The 18,336-nt window shown below is 47.6% G+C and overlaps 5 protein-coding genes across 5 annotated transcripts; 3 read left to right on the top strand and 2 right to left on the bottom strand.

Moving 5' to 3' along the window:
* Positions 1 to 411: 411 nt before the first annotated feature.
* Positions 412 to 3,827, top strand: N7474_007830 (DNA-directed DNA polymerase delta POL3; the record flags this gene model as incomplete). Its single annotated transcript, XM_057199240.1, has 3 exons — positions 412 to 804; positions 856 to 3,038; positions 3,089 to 3,827. 3 exons carry the CDS (start codon positions 412 to 414, stop codon positions 3,825 to 3,827), a joined length of 3,315 nt encoding a protein of 1,104 aa, XP_057049941.1.
* Positions 3,828 to 3,949: 122 nt separating this feature from the next.
* On the top strand, positions 3,950 to 4,255 carry N7474_007829 (uncharacterized protein; the record flags this gene model as incomplete). Its single annotated transcript, XM_057199239.1, has 1 exon — positions 3,950 to 4,255. One exon carries the CDS (start codon positions 3,950 to 3,952, stop codon positions 4,253 to 4,255), a length of 306 nt encoding a protein of 101 aa, XP_057049940.1.
* Positions 4,256 to 5,114: 859 nt separating this feature from the next.
* Positions 5,115 to 7,947, bottom strand: N7474_007828 (glycoside hydrolase family 35 protein; the record flags this gene model as incomplete). The annotated part of the gene is made up of 6 exons (XM_057199238.1): positions 5,115 to 5,791; positions 5,856 to 6,173; positions 6,277 to 7,188; positions 7,247 to 7,497; positions 7,599 to 7,642; positions 7,714 to 7,947. 6 exons carry the CDS (start codon positions 7,945 to 7,947, stop codon positions 5,115 to 5,117), a joined length of 2,436 nt encoding a protein of 811 aa, XP_057049939.1.
* A 1,947-nt stretch (positions 7,948 to 9,894) lies between these two features.
* Positions 9,895 to 11,169, bottom strand: N7474_007827 (uncharacterized protein; the record flags this gene model as incomplete). Its single annotated transcript, XM_057199237.1, has 1 exon — positions 9,895 to 11,169. The coding sequence occupies one exon, from the start codon at positions 11,167 to 11,169 to the stop codon at positions 9,895 to 9,897; it is 1,275 nt and encodes a 424-aa protein (XP_057049938.1).
* Positions 11,170 to 13,261: 2,092 nt separating this feature from the next.
* N7474_007826 (uncharacterized protein) lies at positions 13,262 to 14,911 on the top strand (the record flags this gene model as incomplete). Its single annotated transcript, XM_057199236.1, has 1 exon — positions 13,262 to 14,911. The coding sequence occupies one exon, from the start codon at positions 13,262 to 13,264 to the stop codon at positions 14,909 to 14,911; it is 1,650 nt and encodes a 549-aa protein (XP_057049937.1).
* Between the last annotated feature and the right edge of the window lie 3,425 nt (positions 14,912 to 18,336).

Raw genomic sequence — 18,336 nt, 5'->3', positions numbered from 1 at the left:
GTCCTTTCATCGTTTGGCGGGGAAGAGTGATATTTCTGCCGGCAGAACGCGTGGGTGAGTGATGGACATGGGAAATGCGATACAGAGCACTGTGGAAGAGAAATGCGAAAGTAGTTATTTCGAACCAAATTAAGCAGAAGGGACTAATAGACACAACCATCAAATAATACTTATTATACCCTCATCCAACTCAGGCCTGAAGCTGACACAGATACACCGCCCTATTAGGGTTTCAAACTTATGGCCCACCTTATCACACGTGACACCACGCGTAAAGGGCGTAGAGGGCGTCACGTCGCGTCGAGTCGTGCTTAATCCTCTCCCATTCCTCTGCCTACTCACCCCCCACCCACTTACTCGTCGAGTCGGTAGTCTCACAGCTTCTGCACATCTATTCTATGAATTGCCACCATGCCTGAAGCTGTCATGCCCCAAAAGCGGGTGCTGGGCGACGCCACCAATAGTCCCCGCAATGTTCTCAAGTCTCCCAGCGCGCTGAAGAAGCGCAAACTGGACAACGAGTCCGCGGCTCAGCTCTTACGATCTTCTCAGAATGGACCACGAAAGGGCTTTGGCTCGAGCCAGCCACAGAAAAGCCAGTTCGAGGCGGAGGTCCTGGAGAAAATGACGCAGGACATCAACGGGTTGAAGGAGAACAACTCCGAGAGAGACCAACAGTGGGAGCGCCCACCACTGGGCGACTTTGACGAGACCAAAGACAACATTTGCTTTCAGCAGATTGATGCGGAGGAAGGATCGATGATGGGCGGAAAGATGGCAGTCCGTCTTTTTGGCGTCACAGAGGTAAGCATAGTGTCTTGTCTATATTTGTGCTCGATCTGACGATTCGAACAGGAAGGACAATCGGTTCTGCTGCACGTCACCGGCTTTCAACACTACCTTTACATCGCTGCCCCTGTCAATTTCACAAAAGCAGATTGCGGACCTTACAAGGCCTTCCTCGAATCGAAACTTGCTCAACACGGGCAGGTTATACAATCTGTTGATATAACCATGAGGGAAAACATTTACGGGTTCCAAGGAAACCAGAAGACTTACTACATCAAAATCACCGTGACAGACCCAAGATCGATCAGCAGACTTCGCAGCGCGCTGGAAACTGGCAGCGGGACCATGAACTACAAGGGCCTGTGGAATTCAGCGGATAATGGGATTCTCACATTTGACAGTATCCAATACCTGCTGCGGTTCATGATTGATACCGGTCTCGCGGGAATGGCCTGGGTTGAGGCGAAGGCAGGAAAATATCGCCTTCTTCCTCACCGCGAAAGGCAATCCAATTGCCAAATTGAGGCCGCCGTCGACTATCATGATATGATCGCTCACCCACCCAACGGAGAATGGGCAAAGATGGCACCACTCCGCGTTTTGTCCTTTGACATCGAATGCGCGGGCCGAAAGGGCATCTTCCCGGAACCCAACCAAGATCCAGTCATCCAAATCGCCAACGTCGTTACCCGCTACGGAGAGTCGAAGCCGTTCGTTCGAAATGTGTTTGTACTTGACACGTGCAGTCTGATCGTCAACACACAAATTCTCGAGTTTGAAAAGGAGGAGAACATGCTGAACGCGTGGCGCGATTTCGTGGAGAAGGTGGATCCCGATGTGATTATTGGATACAACATTTCCAACTTCGACTTTCCCTATCTGCTCGACCGGGCAAAGCATCTGAAGTGTACTGGATTCCCGTACTGGACCAGACTGAAGGGGATGAAGTCAGAAGCGAAGGAATCAAATTTCTCCAGCAAACAGATGGGCAGCCGTGAGACGAAGGCGACGAACACAAACGGCAGAATTCAGCTTGATCTCCTCCAATTAGTTCAAAGAGACCATCAACTGCGAAGTTACACCCTCAACTCTGTATCCTATGAGTTCCTGGGCGAGCAGAAGGAAGATGTGCACCACACGATGATCACCGAACTCTTCAACGGCACTCCCGACTCTAGGCGACGACTGGCTGTATACTGTTTGAAGGACGCGTACCTACCGCAGAGATTGATGGATAAGCTAATGTGCCTGGTGAACTACACCGAGATGGCAAGGGTCACAGGCGTGCCTTTCAACTACCTTCTGTCTCGTGGCCAACAGGTCAAATTCATCAGCCAATTGTTTCGAAAGGCTCTGGAACAGCAACTTGTCATTCCCAACGCCAAGTCGAACGACGAGCAGGACTACGAGGGTGCTACTGTCATTGAACCAGTGCGAGGATATTACGGTGTGCCCATTGCGACTCTCGATTTCGCATCGCTGTATCCCTCAATTATCCAAGCGCACAACCTGTGTTACACGACTCTCTTGAACAAGGCCAATGTGGAGAAGCTGGGTCTTAAGAAAGACGATGACTACATTGTGACTCCCAACGGAGATATGTTCTGCACCGCCAAGGTTCGCAAGGGTCTCTTGTCGCAAATTCTCGAGGAGCTGTTGTCGGCCAGAAAGAAAGCCAAGAAAGAGCTGGCCGTGGAGACGGACCCGTTCAAGAAGGCTGTGCTGAACGGTCGACAGCTTGCTCTGAAGATCAGCGCGAACAGTGTCTACGGTCTTACGGGTGCTACAGTTGGCAAGCTTCCATGTCTTCCCATCGCCAGTAGCACTACCAGCTACGGACGTCAGATGATCGAAAAGACCAAACAAGAAGTCGAGGCTCGCTACACAATCGCCAATGGCTATTCTCATGATGCTCAAGTTATCTACGGTGATACTGATTCGGTCATGGTCAAATTTGGGGTATCCGAACTCGAAGAAGCGATGAAGCTTGGACAGGAGGCAGCTGACTACGTCTCATCCAAATTTATCAAACCCATCAAGCTGGAGTTCGAGAAGGTGTACTTCCCATACCTTCTGATTAACAAGAAGCGGTACGCCGGTTTGTACTGGACGAACCCAAAGAAGCATGACAAGATGGATACCAAGGGTATTGAGACTGTGCGACGTGACAACTGCCTGCTCGTCCAAAACGTCATCGAAACGGTGCTGAACAAGATCTTGATTGACCGAGATCTTGACGGCGCTCAGAAGTAAATCCCTCCTGTTCTCTTTTGCGTCCACAGGCTAATTTGTCGTGCAGCTACGTCAAAGATACCATCTCCGACCTTCTGCAAAACAAGGTTGATATGTCGAAGTTGGTGATCACCAAGGCGCTCTCCAAGAGCGATTACAGCGCCAAGCAAGCGCACGTCGAACTCGCCGAGCGCATGCGCAAACGTGACGCGGGATCCGCACCCACCTTGGGTGATCGTGTGGCGTATGTCATGATCAAGGGCGCTGCCAATTCGAAGAACTACGAGCGTTCCGAAGATCCTATCTACGTTTTGGAAAACAACATCCCCGTTGATACCAAATACTACCTCGACAACCAACTCGCCAACCCACTGGGTCGTATTTTTGAACCTATCCTGGGCGAGAAGAAGGCTGGCCAACTGCTCACTGGTGAACACACACGGTCCATCTCCGTCGCCGCACCTAGTTTGGGTGGGTTGATGAAGTTCGCCAAGCGCACCCAGACCTGTATGGGATGCAAGAAGCCGCTCGCTGGCAAGGAGGAGATGGCTGGTGCAGTATGCGAACACTGCCGCCCCCGTCTAGGTGAACTGTACACCAAGACACTGACCAAGGTGTCCGATCTGGAGGTTCGGTTTGGTCGACTGTGGACTCAGTGCCAGCGCTGCCAAGGCAGTCTGCACTGTGAGGTTATTTGCTCTTCGCGTGATTGCCCGATCTTCTACATGCGCATGAAGGCCAAGAAGGATGTTGAGGATTCACAGAAGGAACTTTCTCGGTTTGACTTGGACCCAGGCGCCTGGTGATTTTATTTTCGTTGTGTTTTGGGACGGAGGTGCCTCATTAATGACGGAGTTGGGGGTGTTCATATGTCTAGTGTACAATGATCGATCGATTAGGTGGCCATCGAATCACGTTTCTTGACAGAATGTATATGTACTTGCCTAACGTCTCGCTTTGCTTGCCTACTGCCGCAAACGAACGATTCACTGTCCTTGGCCCTGCGCATACCGACTCCATCGCCGCGCCACCGGCCCCACCGATAAAGCAGTATGGCACGGGCAGAAACACTGTGGCAATCACACCCAGCACGGTCACGGTCCAGGCAATGCCCAGCTTCTTATACAATGGGTTCGCGACAACAATCATGCCACCGGCAGAGGTTAGACGAAGCATATGGACGGTAGCCAATGTGCTAGCAGCGTGGTACTTGAATGCATCGGCCACGTACTAAGCCGAGGAGACGAAGGCACGAACAAGCCCTTAGCCGAATAGCACGATTGAAACACGTTGTCACCTAACTTTTTTCTGTTTCCATAGCTAGAGCCACGAAAATGCATGTATCTCCTTCGAGCTAACTGTTACAGTTCATAGTGGGCTGTATATTGGTCAGACAGAACAGATACTTCCATCTAAGCTACTATGTGATAGATACAGAGTGGATGCTAGATCACGCTGATACTCAGGATCTCTAACTCTCACAAATATAGATCACACAGACCGGATAATTTCTGACACTTCTTGGCTTTCTCTTCCAGTTTAAGTGTTCACCTTTGCTCCCTGAGTAGCGTGAGTATCTGGGGGGTAATCTGTTTTCTAAATCTACTGTATCTCAACAACTCTGCGCTTGTGCTTTATCCGGTCAACTTGGTGTGTTGGTCACATCATTTGGTTATATCTTGCTGACTTCAACTACCTTGCTGATCTTGGTGTCAATCAATAAGCCCCATCGCGCTTATGCCATAGAGAAATTGGACTCATTTCAATTGGACGCGAATAGCTGCTTTGAATGACGGGATCAGCAACCAGTTCCAAATTCTCCACCTTCCCTCCGCCCTCCTCAAGTGCCCATAAACTAACTCCTAGATAATTGGCACCGTGGTAATTCCAAATACCTTCAGGAACAGGGAAACTATCCTGTGGGCCAATGTTGTGCACCCATTTGCCAAATTGGTACCCGTTGACATATATCTGGCACCGGATGCTAGATGTTGTATCGGTCGTGTTCGCGAAAGATAGAGAGATAGGGATGTCGTAACCAGTTGGCATATCTAAGTTGAAAGTGGTGGCATAAAAGGCTACCCCAGGCTGTATTAGTCCTGCCATTGGGCCGGATGGAGTGCTGTTCCATGAGCTTGTTGGTGCTTCGGGTAGATGGTAACCTTGTCGTTCGGCGAACAACCCTCCTTTAATGTTCCAAAATGCTTAGCAGTGACCGGACCAGATCCAAGGGCTTCCACGAGGGTTGAATATAGGACTTCAAGAGTAGGCTCACCTTCGTTTAGCGGGCCACGCGTGTGATCCTGGTAATCCTCACCACCTAGATTTCCTGTGAGCTTCCAAGAAATATCTGACTTATTATGCCCAGACAGCGAATAGTCCAGGATTCCGCGAGGAGTCTTCATGTCGCTCGTTCCAGCGGACCCATTCTCTTCGAATCCCATTTGATCAATCAGAACAGTAATGACGTAAGTTTGTCCATTATTGGTGGGAAGATCCCAGGTCTGATTCATGGAATAGGCCGTAATCGCACCAGAGAACGATCCCACGAATTTGTCGTTGACCCATATTGAGTGACCGTAGGCTGAGCCGCCCTGAGTCTCCAAGAACAACTTTTCATTTCCATTGGCCCGAAACTTGCCACGGTAAAGAAGATATCCTGTGTTGTAGCCATAGTCTGATGCATATAGTGAGACTGGGGTGGTAAGATTGCGCTCGGTGTTATTGCTGGTGGTGAGAGATGCTGCCGTCCACATGCTATCGTCGTAGTCTGCAATGGATTGGTAAGAACTTCAAGATCAATCAACACCTAAAACAACAATTTTAGAGCATACCTGGTTGAATTTCTGGCAGAGAATCCAGAACTTTCCAGTCAATCTTTGAAAGATTCGGCAACGAAAAGCTAGGCGTAACGAAATTCGAAACAGCCTTGATAACACCATGACGGTCTTGTTGGAAAACTGTGGATTTGCTGTTCACAAACAGAGATTTAGTGGCTTTGTTAGCACCTATGATCTCAACGTCGGTTGTGGCGTTGAAATCACCAGTCAAGTAGACATTGTCCTTGTCCACTTTTACAGTTCTCACCAGATAGCCAGCTTTGACAATAGGAGATGCGAAGAAGGTCGTAGGATTTGTGAAATTGCCTGAGACTTGATCGTTGGGCAAGTTAATGGACCAGTAGTTTTACGCGGAATAGCGATCTGTTGTTGTTAGCTGAAGTTGGTTTTTCGCAACTTTTTGAATATCGCTTACCCATAAGATAGACATAAAGGCCAGAAGATAGCATCACAATTGTCCTCGTCTCACCAACAGTATACTGAATCACTGTTGAATCGGATTTATTATCGAATTTGACCGAGTCCTTGCTGCCTTCAACAACGACAGGCTTGCCACCTTGTTCAATAGCCAACTCGTGAACTTCTCCAGGTCCACCATAAACTATGAGAACGCGTTTATCTCCAAACAGTCTCCACGTAAAAATTTCAGCGGTAGAATAAAGGAGATTGAGTCCTGCAATATCGTAGTCCGTGACGTGGAATTTAGAGTCTCGGCCAACAAGTGACAAAGACCCACCCAGTTGAGGAATGGTAGTGTTTCCCTTACTCGTTAGCAGGCTGATTTGATATTTCTCGGTTGTCTGCGAGTCATATTCTGCATGACGAAGAACAAAGAAGTTCGTGGTATTCCCAAAGAGTGCCGTCGTTGCGATGTTCGTATTCCCCGTATATGAGCCATTGGCATGAGAGTTGTTTTGCGGCACGGCGCTGAGGTACTCGGGAGAAGAGTGTAGGAACATCGCTTGCAGCTTCAACTCACTGTAGTTCTCTCGCTCGACTGTACGCAGCTCAGTAATGGGGGCACCATAGTCGTAGCTAGTGTATCCTTCAGGGTAACCTAAGTTACCCCAGTTTGTTCCACCAGCTCCCATGTAGACATTGAAGACTGTTGCTCCGAAGCTGTAAATGTTTTTGAAGAATATGCGTTGATATGGGGGCCCTAATCGGGCTGCAGTCTTGTTGTATCCATATCCTCCCCATGGATCCCAGCTTCCGCCTTGAAATTCCATGACTGAGTAAGGAGTGTCGGGTGCCATTTCCTCGTGTAATTCTCCATAGTCTGTTGGGAGAGCATTGGCGGGCCATTGGTAGATGTCGTCATCAAAACCTGGAAAGACACTTTAGTTTTGAACACCTTTTGTTGCTAGGTAATGTTTTGAGCTTACCCTTGGGATAACTATCGTGTCCATAAACAGGCCATTTTGGAGGTCCCTGATCATAGAAATAACCATGTGGGCTATTATCATTGCTAATGAAAGGGATCACGATACCAGCATCCCTGTACTGGTCTTCGACAGCTTTGAAATAAATAGGGTCGGGGAATGGCGGGTTCCCCGACGAGTACTCATTCTCGGGCTGCAGGAGAATGACTGGGCCACCATTTGTGATCTGAGCTTTGGCAATGATCGATCCAATGCTTGACACATAATTTTGGGTAGCATTTAAATATAGGGGATTTCTCGTTCTGAGCTCCACTGGAATGCGCGCCAGCCACCCGGGAAATCCACCACCACTGACTTCAGCATTGATGTATGGACCCGGGCGTGCAAGGAGATATATACCTGGAGTTTGAGTTTAGCAATCATTCTTATTCTAGGGAAACATTTATGATTTGGTAGTCCGCGAAGCTTACCTGCTGTTTTCGCAGCTTCAAAAATGGTTCTAGAGCGAAAACCCCTTCAGCTTCGAATTCTCCTTCTTTTCCTTCAAGAAGTGCCCAGTTGACATAAAATGAAACCCCATTAAAGCCAATTGACTTCATTTTCTGGAATACATCTAGCCATAGCCCTGGAGCTGGTAGTCGAAAGGGGTGAAACTCTCCAGAAAAGAAAACACGCTGACCATGGACAAAGAAAGAGTGCTGCATATCTTAGTTAGAGTTCTTAAGACCGAAGAATCGTTGAAATAGTTAACCTTGTCCCATGTCACGATATCCTGAGAGCCGCCTCCTGTTGACGCACTGAGCGCAACATTCTGTTGCACGAATGTTGCCGCGATCGAAGTCACAGCAAAGAGGTAACGTAAGAACATAATGAGCTTATATCATTCGGTTCCCACTCATGCAAATTCAGATAATTCAGTATTTTCTACACCTGGGGAGGTATTTGAGTACAAGCAGATATAAGATCAGCATCTCAGGCTAGGAACTTAGTTATTAGGTCACATCATAGGTTCAGGATTAAAGTCTCCATTTTACTGAAAATATGTCCTATTCGGGGTATTCACTGAGCGAATGCAACTGTACAGACGGTTTGCTATGGGGGCCAAGGTTGGAATGTAGCAGATCGGCATCCCCGCATTGGCGGTTAGACAGTCGCCAAGCCAAGTCTGGGCCTTGCAGGAAATATCCGATAATGCATGCGGGGAAAGCCCCCCTTTTCATTGATTAATGCGCTGCTGCTTCTCCTACGGATATTTAAGTCAACACTACTATGACCAGGTCGGGTTAATTGTATCCGAGTCTAAGACAATGAACCTAACAATGCAGTGACCCCTTAATAGTACAGCATCTAGAGACGTAAGATGGAACCCGTATTCTACTGTTACTGCAGACAATTCGGATGAAGCATTATCACAGCTATCAGAAGCATCGTCTTTGCTGAAGAAAAGAGCTCTGAATGCCGATATCTGGGATGCCGAGACAATCGATGCATCATGGCCTTTCTTTGGGACTCTCGTTCATAGTTGTCTCCTACAACCGCTTTTCTATCCTGTTCAAGCCCCGGTGTATTTGATACCCCTTGTAGACGCCTGGGATCAAACAGCATCTAACACGAGATTTGGTCTCCAGGTACTCGTTGTCATGCTGTGGATAGAGCCAGATATTTAGAGATCATCCCGAGCATTAGGTGGGGAGGGTTGGGATGAACACTGTCAACTTACCCGCTGGGTCATGTACGGGTCCAGAACGTGCAATTTTCCGGATAACAGTCAAATCAGTCTGGCACCACAAATGAATACAGAAACCAAAATGCAAGGTATATTGTACGACCATATAATTATTTGTAAAGGAAAGATGATGTCATGGATGCTATTCGACTAAGTAACTTAACTAGGGGACAGGATTAAGTTCGGGGTTGAGATGGGGCCCGAGATACCGAAGAATATGGGTTGATTCGTAATAGGAATATAGTGCTTGATTTAGCTAATATTGTTTAGAAAACACATTGAAACAGATCAAACCAGATAGCTCACTCAGCTGTAGTAGCTGACAACATTGAGCACGTCAAGAAGGGCAATTTCAGTCTGTGCGTCCTCTAGTGCCCATGTTCGAATATCAACGGTCATCATACCCTCTATTCTTACATCTGCTATTCAATAAACAAATAGCTTGAGCCATCCCTGAATAAATCTTATTCTGTACCGGTTCTCAATTAAACGTGCTTTCTCTGGCCCATCTCCATCCTCCACACCACTTGCAAAGTCGAACATTTGAGAGTGTATTTGCCAAGACTGCTCGTTCATTGTTTTGAGTCTTACTTGAAAAAGGACCAACAGTTTTTTGAATGTGATTCAGAATCTAAATTAGATACTACCTTTCCTAAGGCGGTAGATTTTCCTATTCGGCCTAAGAAGTGGCCTCTAGCATCGACAGCGCATACCCAATGGCTTGTGCTAATTATGGGTTCACCTCCATGATTCGCACGGGCATACGTACCTAAAAGATCATGTTTAACTGAAAATTATGTTTGAGAGTATTCTGTAACTAATTCATATTATGGTTCAACCGGACAAACTGTTTGTTTCAGCGTTTATTTTCCTTCGTAACTGAACAAAGCAAACAGCGTCAAAGCATAACACATCTAAAGTTCCGTCACAAGCTGGAGCTTGGCCCCATCACTGTAACTGGTTGCTTTCCTTCATACTTAGCAATCTCTCCTGCGATTGAAATGGCCAACTTCCACTCAAGATGATGCTCATTCTTAATATTATATGTCGTGAATGTCGGATATATCTCCGCCCCTTTAGAGCTCATAGGTGTCTGTATCCCTAGGGCAATGCCTAGATCAATTGGTGGAGATGTATTATCCTGAGGCACAAAGAGTGTATCTGCGCTCGGGGGTGCATCTGCTTGATCCTTTGGTGGCGTCGCATTAGCCTTATATGCTTCTTTAGGACCCTTTCTCCAAGTATAATTCGCCAAGATGAGCGAAGATGTATCTTGCAATTCGTCCGGTCTCAACCGCTTGGAAGTATAGTGCGTTGTCGATAGTAGGGTCAAGGTAAACTGCTTGACTATAATCATTTGCGGCTTTTTTCGTAAAATCTCACTTGTATCCTCCCACATTGGTTTCACTCGCAATCGTAGAGGAATAGTATTGGGGTTTCCAATCTGTAGTATAGCGGCAAAGTCCAACTGGAGAGAGAACGAGTAGGCCGGAATTTGGGATGAACCGAGAATCTTCTTGATTCTTTGGCCGACGGGAATTTTAGAGTCCATGCCTGGGACTAAGCGTTGCGAGACTATTCTCTGCTTAAACTCAGAACGATGTTTAGGGTCGAAGTCGGTGATTGGAATTGGCGACGAGATCGGCCGTACACAGAGTGGTTGAGTGGCTTGGTCTTGCTTGCCGCTATTTTTCTTGCCGCTGCTAAGCAACGTCGCCTCCAGGTGATACTCGACGTACCCTTCGACCACTCTACCCAAAGAGTGGGCTCTCACGTAAAAGGTCGGAGGAAGCCCTTGCGACGAGACGTCACTAAGAGACAAATAACTCCTTTCATCCTCGTTATTCCTCTTTAGAGACGCTAGGTTCGGATGCTTGGGGAGTGCAATAGCAAACGGCCACCTCCCTTTCTCAGGGCTATTAGGCGGTATGTGGATAGGGCCCTGGTGGCTCTTATGAACTTCGCTCGAGCCCCCGAAGAAGCTGAAGCAACTGCGATATTCCCTATGTGTCATGCCACTGTTAAAACGAATCTTGACCTTAGTCCTCCCGTTGACACGAACGAGAACAGAGGAATCCGGGTCCACCAAGGGGGACTTTCGGATAACATGACCACGGATTGTCTCGCCGCCTATGAAGGTAGTCCCTTTGTCCAGAACTATTGAGAGTTCTGGGCTGCTTTGCAAGATAGCTTGGGGCATGTTCGGTTTGTTCTACGAGCTCTAAATGTGAGCCCGACAATTGGTATGGTAGCTGAGAATGACTTGGAAGTATTATTTCTTGCGTATTTTCCTGTCTGTGCTCTAACGCGAAACGAATCTTTGGTGAGCTGAAATCCCTCTGCATTTATTAACGGAGACTGACAGGATGGTGTCTATTATGGTGCTAGAGCTGCAGATCTTTGTTTTGAGATGCCACTCGAACACGCCGTGTTATTAGCTATCAATCAAAGACGATAAATGAATGAAAGAGAAGTCTTCAGATCCGTTCGTGTCTGGTTATCTACCATGACGATTTGTGTCATCATCAAATCAGCCGGCTTCAAACTTGAAACACCACCGAGAGACTTTCTGCAGGGGGCTGATCATTGAATCCTTCGTTTCAGCTCTGGGGGGCCAAACACCTTTTTACAGTAATAATCTACTATGATACTTTGTGTGATCATCAAATCAGTCAGCCTCAAACTTAAAGTAGCTGCAGTTACTCCCCAGTCTTTCCCCACGGGGTTGGTCATTGAATCCTTCATATCAGCTCTGGGGGCCAAAATCTTGATTGGAGGCTTAGGATCAGCTCTGGGGGCATAATCCCTTTCTATTTATCTACCATGATACTTTCTGTCATCATCAAATCAGTCAGCCCCAATCCTGAAGCAGGTATAGTTTCTACCCACTGTCTTTCCCCATGGGGGTGGTTGTTGAATCCTTCATATCAGTTCTGGGGGCCCAACCCCCTGATTGGAGGCTTAGGACCAGCTCTGGGGGCTAATCCCTTAGAATAATATTAGTTCTCACTCTATCGCCAACCGGAACGCACCACCGGTCCGTCTTCTCCACTGCATTATGCTCCGCCCTCAGCGACCCGTGGGGGCCCCGTGCCTCGTGCCTCGCGTGCCCCAGGTTTTCAGATCTACAGTGGCGTAGACGCCACTAAATAAAGTTAACAACAATTAAATGTACACTCAATTACATAAAAATTACCTAGTATTCAATATAAGGGCAGCTCTAAAGTTTGAAGCTTTTCCAGCTCAACGCCTACTTCCCGCGTCGTATTATCACTGTCCTACAGGACCTAATCCTTTAATTGTAGAGTTCTACACTAGTCTTTTTTTCTTTACACTAAAGTAATATATACAGTCAGAAACGCGCAGATCGAAATTGATATTATACATTACATCATAATAGTACATACTGGTACAGTATACTAGTGACTGATTAGGTTAGTCAATCAAATAGAGTTCTTCAGTTACATGATCAGACTCTACTAAATATAAAATGTTGCCACGGGACTATCCGGGACGCCTAAAGTTGAAACTAGAATGTGGTTGGACCCCACATCTCCCACATCCCAGATTTATGCAGCATTGCTCCCCCTGATCTACATTCTGAAGTATTTCCCCTTGCAAGACAATAGTATTATGTTGTCTAGATTTTCTCTTTATTCCCAATGTAGAATTATGGTGTAGAAAGCGAAGAAAAGTGGTGTGTTTCTCCAACGTCTCTGTTGTAGATTGTCACGTCCAAGTGCTTAGGGCCCTACTTGGATGATACTGGTATTAGCCTGCTTCGGCCCTGTTTTGTCCCCCAAGTTACCCGTTCAAACGTAATCATTCTGATAAATACGATGAAGGATGGAAGCCAAAAAAAGTGTTCTAGCGTCTCAGTCTTGAGTCATGCGATGCTACGCTGTGGCTCTGATGCCGTGGGGGTCGGCGAGGCTATGACAAGGCTAATTGATAGAAGGATGGCGAGGATATTCGATGCATTGGGGTCGGCACTGATCATATAAAGCACCCCTATATATCCCTCTCATCATCATCTACTTTTTGTTTTGAACAGCAATTATTCTACATTGGCCCACAAACCCGGGGGAAAAAACGAAATGTCTTCTCCCCACATACCTGGAGCTTCTCCAACCTTCTGGAGTGGTGTACACTCTACTACAACGACCTTCAGCAGTGTACATCCTACTTCAACAACCTCACGTGCTACACAGATGTATAGCATGGCTACTCAGTTCACGGTGGGAGCTCCGCCAAGTATCTGCTCATCAAGCGACTACTCGTACGAAACAAAAATGTCGGTCCCTACAGGGTACATCGATATCGCGAGCGGAGGTACTGGCTGGGGCCCAGAAGGTTCCATTTGGAACATCTCTACCGGCGCTGGGGCCAAGTTGACCGACATGAAAGCTCAATGCCAGGGCAGCGGGTGCACAGGCATTACCGGCAACAAGGATAACAGTGGGAAGATGATCCAGCGACCGGATGGCAGTTGGTTTCTGAACGTCACAGCCGACATGCAAACCTCACTGATGATTTCGGGCCTGCTTATTACTGATACAGCTGGTCCAACCACTGGTGGCAACAAGACGTATCCTCTAGACGTCGTGGCCGTACCGCCATGCGGTTTGCCGGTTGCAGCCAACTGCACCAGCCGAGACTTCACTCCTGATCAGCAGCAATGGGAAGCCTACCAAGTGGACTCGTTTCTAAAGTCGTACTTGGCCAAGCATGACATCAACAGCTTTGAAGCCTTAGTGAACCAGGCTCAGGCGGACTTTGAACCTGCCATGGATGCGAACGGCAAGACATGCGACATAACCAACAGCAATTTCAACTGCGAGCCACCTTTAAATATTGAGTGCAGTAGCGACCCCACTGCAGACGAAATTCGAGGAGTGATTATGACGACGGCCGTCGTCGAATTTATCAACTTTATCAGCACGTTATATCAGTCAGTGTCCGACGTCAGCGGCAGAATAGGCAGTGAACTTGACACCATCACCTCCAACTTCTGGGTGCCTGCTGCAACAGAGACCTGGACCAAGATCATGAGCATTGTCTCCTCTGTTATTGGGCTCATGATCGCCGGATTTGTTATCCTCGACGCAGTGCTTGATGCGGCGTTCACGCCCTTCCTCGTCGCGGGAGCGATCGTTGCATCAAATGCGTTTGGGCTTGCCGGCAATGCAGGCAACCTGGCGGCAAACCCCTCAGACACAGATACAGAGTTCGAACAGAACTCGAAATACGAGGCTGGCGCCCAAAACATGCTTTCCCAGGTCCAGAACGGCTTCGATGTTCTGCTTAAAACCAACGAAACCGGCCAGGCCGGCATCAGCAAAGTTATCGGCGGTGGCGCTTGGGTCGGCAATCAGGTTACAAAATTCTTCAACACGGACGGCGTCGGAGCGAATATCACTGGGTGGTATGAGGAACTCATGGTCGCTCAGTTCATCACTAAAGCCCTTACGGACAACGACGCCTACATCTTGTTTATACCCTATGGCGATAATGTCCAGTACAATGGTAAGACGTGGGGATTCAACCAGACGGTTTGCGAAGATCACTGGACCAATGACCCCAGCTGGAACTATTATGCTGCGTGTGACATCACATTCGGTCCAGGTGGTCCTCCGGGCATGTCTGTCTTCACACGACCCAGCAGTGAGGATTCGGAGTCGGACTCATGGGTTAAACCACTCAACTACAATGGCAAAAACATCACTGGATGGGACATCATGGCGTCCTCAATATGGGGTCAGCAGCAGCATGGGTTCAACTTCACATACTTGGATCAAAACTTCACCAAAACCTTAGCCACGGGGGGCTTTCATCCGCGAGCAGTATTTTCAACAATGTGGCAGTCGACCAGCCCGGTCTTTATACTGTGCCTGTCTGCGTTGTTAAGGACTTGGTTTACATGCCTGGTGTTGATCAAGTGATGAGTGATACAGAAGATAACGAAGGCATTGAAGGGTACTATCATGCCGATAACCCTTGTCCATGCGCAACCTATGGTTATACCTCGCCGGATGGGAGGACGGGGAACTTCACAGACTTTGTCTCTTCAAAGGTCCAGGACAGCATCAACAGTGATTGCAGTGTTTCAGGGGATATCTGGTCGTCCTCCGATGCCGGCACATATGGTTATGGTTATTAGATATAAATTTCTATTCTAATCAAACTATTGATTTAATTTTGAGCTATTCGCTACCAAACTAGCTCCCTAGAACGCTTGTCGTCCGTACAAGCTGTTCTGGTCGACCACAGCCACCTGTCGTGCCATTTGCTGGCCAAAAGGAATGGACACAACATTCACTAAGCCCGTTCTATAAAGGCGGTAAGAATTTATAAGAACTGGGTATTTGTTGAGAAGGATGCGAATGAGGTAAGGTACAGCGATATTCGAAATCAGATATACCACTATATCCTCACGTATTACTTCCCGAACCCTAACGTGAAACACACTAATCTATTTTTGGTTATTTTCTCAATAATCCCTGTTCACCTGTAATCGTATCGGCTAGTAGTAACAAATGAGTTATTGTTATGATACGGAAAGGATCCATAGAATCTCGCAACGATTTCATTGCAATGGCTGGCACTAAGACAACCTCCGTAACAGTTTACATTGGCAGCCTCGTTGTATGGTTACGGTCTCATGCCCATATTCTCCATTAACCACAGTGGCGTTCGTCCCTTAGAATCCTCGGAGTTAATGTTGACGCCTTCCGTTGCAAGCAGTAGCTTGACTACAGTCGGAGTCGAAAACAGATTCCCCTTCGTGCACACACGTATTGTTTCTCGGACCCTATCTTGAAACACACTACTCTATATTTGGCTTAGCTGTCAATCTTTCTTTTCTAAGAATAGAGATCTTATTTTACATGACAGGAGGATGGCGAAAAATACTGTATTTGACAGGCAACATCGTTTGTGCCCATCCTGCTGCCTAGCTTTTGAATTTACAGGTTCCAGACATCCTCCCATCACAGTAACTGGAGAACCTCGAAGGGAATTTGTACAATATGGCACCAAGACTCCCCCTCTCAAAGCTACATTTGATTCGGGATATGATACAGAGCCAGTCACTAACAACGTCTGAAATGGCTGATGCAGCTGAATGCAGCGACCGTACAATTAGAAATGTTCGCAGGAACTTACGGTTGTTTGGAAGCGTCCACGCCCCCCGGAACCGTATTGGCCGGAGACGAAGCATAACGCCGCCGATGCTAGAAGCAGTTTGCGATCGTCTACTGGAAAAGCCCTGTCTCTACCTCGATAAGATGGTCATATTCCTATGGGATGAATTCCAGACACTAGCAACAACATCTAGCCTTAGGAGGGCTCTCGCTTCCAGAGGGTGGACCAAGAAGGCAGCTCGACAGAGAGCCAAAGAGCAAAACACAGAATTGCGAGAGGTCTATCTTCATAATTTGTCGGACTTCCAATCATATCACCTTGTTTACGTTGATGAATCTGGATGTGATGACGGTCGTGGCTCAGGGGGAGTCGGAGACCGGCATGGCAAAGACCTGGAATCGGGGATCACTAGGAAGAGCAGAAGAAGAAGCGGAGAGAGATGATGATGGTATTCCTAGATTCCCAGAAGGGAAAGGTCTATCTACAACGGCGGTGGGCGCTGACACCTCAGGCACCCACTCACCTTCATCAGGATGTTATAAACGGATCGGCTTCAGACGGACAGGCTGGTCACCACTTGGTGTGGCCCCTATGCAGGTGTCACAGTTCCACCGCGACGAGCGGTATCAGATATTGCCTGCATATGCCCAGGATGGGATCGTTCTCTCGCGTGTCTTTCGCGGTTCAACCGATGCCGCTATGTTTGAGGACTTTATCGCGCAGCTTCTTCAGCACTGCGGAAGATGACCGGAGCCAAAACTCGTACTAGTCATGGACAATGCGTCGTTTCACCATACTGAGCGGATTGGGCAGATGTGTGCCGCCGCAGGAGTAAAACTGGTTTATCTGCCACCGTACTCACAGCGTGGGCTTAAATACGGCGAGGGAAGCACGAACGGAACGGAGAAAGTCGCAAAGCAATACGGGGTCTGGCCCGTGACAAGATGTAATCGAACATAGGGCCCAAGGACCCGACCACAACCACTAAAAAAAGGTCCTGGACGCCTGACCCCAAACAACCCCGGTCCCCAGCTTTGGGGCCATTGTGCACAGCTCTTCAGTCAGCCTAAATCCAAGTGGTGCTAGGACGTCAATAATAGATAAACGCGCATTAACCAGGGATGAGGGAGTGAAGATGTCAGGATGTCTGATGGGCGTATGCACTAGTAATTCTACCTAGTAGTCTCATTGGAGAATGATGAAATCGATGCTATTCAGACTAGCTATTCTGAATGTATTTATAGGGCAGACAGGCGGGAATTGTCGGAGTGGAAAATGGACATGTAAATTCCACATCGGGCGCCAGTTTCCATAATAGACAGTGGCGGTTAGCTGAGTAAGCGCTAGGAATGCAGCAGCTGGATCATATTGTAAATTACCAGGTAGATAATTGCACTGACAGAAGATTATCGACCCTAGAGAAGCTTCCCTCATTGGGACTATTGACATGGAGACAGAATAGAACCGACCAGCGCCATGAACTTCACACTCTGGTTGATAGAGAATTTCATGGACTATTAACGAACACACTAAACCTCAACGTGTTTCCACCCTTAGCCTGCACGAAGCAAGGTTGGTTAGTAATATTTCTGCCACATTGGCGTTTTGGACTAGGTAGCAACTTCCATCGTCCTGTTGAGTGTACTTGTTTACTTAGTTTTTCTATTGCATTCATAGCAGAGAATATATGTTTATGCCATTGTCTCAATAAGTCAATTCTATTAATGATAATCTCACACAGCAAGAAGCACGAAATGAATACAGAAATAAACGAGGTATCAAAAGAAAAAATATTCATCCCATGCAAAAGGTTAAGCGAGATTGGAGAATTCGTTTTTGCCTAGGACCTGTTGGTCTAATCCACTATCCAATCCTATCCTCGTATTCAATCCAGGCCATGCATTATACAGTTCTCCATCAGGCATGCCGCTGTTCAATCGACCATGTGCGACGCCACTCCACCTTGAATAATAGGCGCATGCAGATCACCAGTCATTTGGCTAATCCGGCGGAGACAATTGCTGAGCCTGGTTTGGCCTAGTTGGAGATTGGAGATTGAGCGAGGACAGATGCTAGGGATCTAGTCCTCGTCAAAGCCACAGAACTTTATCTTTGAAAGAGATCCGAGAGAGTCTCCTGCAGCACCCAGCTGCTACTGCATCAGATAGTTAGCCTTCTGCTTTAGATCGAATCTCCGGCTGATATCTCGAATTAGCAGCATGCT

The sequence above is a fragment of the Penicillium riverlandense genome, assembly GCF_028828495.1.
Source record: "Penicillium riverlandense strain IBT 135883 chromosome Unknown utg000007l_segment0_segment0, whole genome shotgun sequence".
NCBI lineage: Eukaryota > Fungi > Ascomycota > Eurotiomycetes > Eurotiales > Aspergillaceae > Penicillium > Penicillium riverlandense.
This window is presented reverse-complemented; position numbering and strand designations above follow the sequence as displayed.